At 43.0% G+C, this 2,500-nt stretch overlaps 1 protein-coding gene across 4 annotated transcripts in view; it reads left to right on the forward strand.

The window, feature by feature from the left end:
* mast3a (microtubule associated serine/threonine kinase 3a) overlaps positions 1–2,500 on the forward strand; it is a 168,298-nt gene that overhangs the window by 101,526 nt on the left and 64,272 nt on the right. For all 4 annotated transcript variants that reach the window (XM_061941580.2, XM_061941594.1, XM_061941573.2 and 1 more), the window contains 2 exons: positions 1,426–1,501; positions 1,625–1,834. In XM_061941580.2, coding sequence (XP_061797564.1) covers positions 1,426–1,501; positions 1,625–1,834 — 286 coding nt within the window. The remainder of the gene's footprint in view (positions 1–1,425; positions 1,502–1,624; positions 1,835–2,500) is intronic.

Here is a 2,500-nt window from a genome sequence, read left to right on the forward strand (position 1 = left end):
GTATACATACAGCAATGTTAATATTTGCTTACATGTCCCTTGGCAAGTTTACCTGCAATAAGGTGCTTTTGGTAGCCATCCACAAGCTTCTGCTTGTATTTTTGACCACTCCTCTTGACAAAATTGGTGCAGTTCAGCTAAATGTGTTGGTTTTTTGACATGGACTTGTTTCTTCAGCATTGTCCACACGTTTAAGTCAGGACTTTGGGAAGGCCATTCTAAAACCGTCATTCTAGCCTGATTTAGCCATTCCTTTACCACTTTTGACGTGTCTTTGGGGTCATTGTCCTGTTGGAACACCCAACTGCGCCCAAGACCCAACCTCCGGGCTGATGATTTTAGCTTGTCCTGAAGAATTTGGAGGTAATCCTCCTTTTTCATTGTCCCATTTACTCTCTGTAAAGCACCAGTTCCATTGGCAGCAAAACAGGCCCAGAGCATAATACTACCACCACCATGCTTGATGGTAGGTATGGTGTTCCTGGGATAAAAGGTCTCACCTTTTCTCCTCCAAACATATTAAGTTAAAGTTAAAATACCAATGATTGTCACACACACACTAGGTGTGGTGAAATGTGTCCTCTGCATTTGACCCATCCCCTTGTTCACCCCCTGGGGGGTGAGGGGAGCAGTGGGCAGCAACGGGAATCATTTCTGGTGATTTAACCCCCAATTCCAACCCTTGATGCTGAGTGCCAAGCAGGGAGGTAATGGGTCCCAGTTTTATAGTCTTTGGTATGACTCGGCTAGGGTTTGAACTCACAACCTACCGATCTCAGGGCGAACACTCTAACCACTAGGCCACTGAGTAGGGTATTGTGGCCAAACAGCTCAACCCCTTTAATGCGCCCTATAAGCACCTTTTGTATGAAAATAGACCTGACTAGACCGCTCATCGGCAGTGCGCCTTATAATCCAGTGCACCCTATGATCCGGAAGATACGGTACTTGTTTCTACTGGTTGTGTGGTATAGGTGCACCCAGGGTTGCTATATTTCACTGTAGCTGCTGACATTGTGTTGATTTCTTTGGCCAGTTCCAAACGTTACGGCTCGTAATAGAACCCCTCTGCACACAACAGATGTGCTCATGGATACCGGAGATGAGAAACCCATTTGAACCTCACGACGAGAGGCATTTTCAATTGGTCTGTCTTTCATCAGTCATGGCTATTGACACTTTTGGCAAGGAATACTTGCAATCAAGTTTGAAACCATTTCTGGAAAATTCTCTTTGATTTTCCCCAAGTAAAAGCTGAATTATTCAAACATGTAAATGCTTTTCTTCCGCTGATTGTTTTAACAGATAATGCACTTTATTGTTCACATTTTGCATCTGAGACAGTTTTACAGTTTCCGTGCCCTGATTTAGTTGATATGTTTTTATTATTCCAATATTTGTCTTTTTTGTCTATTCCTCCTCCAGCCCTGGACGGACTTGTGGAACATTTGACAATGAGATTGTCATGATGAATCATGTCTATAAAGAACGTTTTCCCAAGGTATAGTAAGCCATGGCCGCCCTTTTTACTTGTTTCTTTCTCGAGCGCCTCTAATCACTCTGCAAGTTCTTTAACTGTTTGCACGATGTCTAATGAAGTCTTCCATCTTGGTCGGTTTCCAAGGCAACGGCGCAGATGGAGGGTCGACTTCTGGACATCATTGAGGAGTGTTCCCCAGGAACCGCCCTGCCCCTGGCTGACGGCGTCCTCGGCTTCATCCAGCACCAGCTGCTGGAGCTGGCCCGAGACTGTCTGGATAAGTCCCAGGAAGGCTTGGTCACCTCCAGGTACTTTGTGGAGCTGCAGGAGAAACTGGAGAAGCTTCTGCATGAGGTAAGTGTCCCTGCAGTCTAAGAAACACGCATGCATCTGTGCTCTTTTATTACTATTAAAATGTTCCTTCTAGAATTCTGACTGAGAGTTGTCCACACTTTTATGGTGGACATTGAGTACTTCCACGTTGCGCCTATCAGAACTTAAAAAAATAATTGGTAAAAGGGAGATGATTTCATCCCACTGGCCTGAAAGGAAGGGTGTTGTCATTTTGTCTTAATACCGGGATTTAAGCAATAGTGAAGGGCTCGATTATATGATGATTTATCACCGAGTCTTTCCAGCCAACCTTTATTGTAATAAATGTTACCTTCTGTCATTTTCCTGAGTACTGTTCGACCCAGTGAGTTCTGTCAACAAATATTTTCTGCCAAAGAGGAATCAAAGTCAAACATGATAACTAACGAGAAGTTAATAGGACTTGGCATTGTCAAGTTATGACATTCAAACATTTATTCAAATATTTAGGCGGATGTGTGTCGATATTTGAGCATGTCTGATAAAATCTAAAAAATAAAAAAAATGTAAAAAATGTTTTTCCCCTGCTACTTTTTGTCACCCTCATGTTGGATTATACTATTTAACAGTACAGCAAGTGAGTTACTGTATTTTTCGGACTATAAGTCGCAGTTTTTTTCATTGTTTGGCCGGGCTACAGTGCGACTT

The sequence above is a fragment of the Nerophis lumbriciformis genome, linkage group LG03, assembly GCF_033978685.3.
Source record: "Nerophis lumbriciformis linkage group LG03, RoL_Nlum_v2.1, whole genome shotgun sequence".
NCBI lineage: Eukaryota > Metazoa > Chordata > Actinopteri > Syngnathiformes > Syngnathidae > Nerophis > Nerophis lumbriciformis.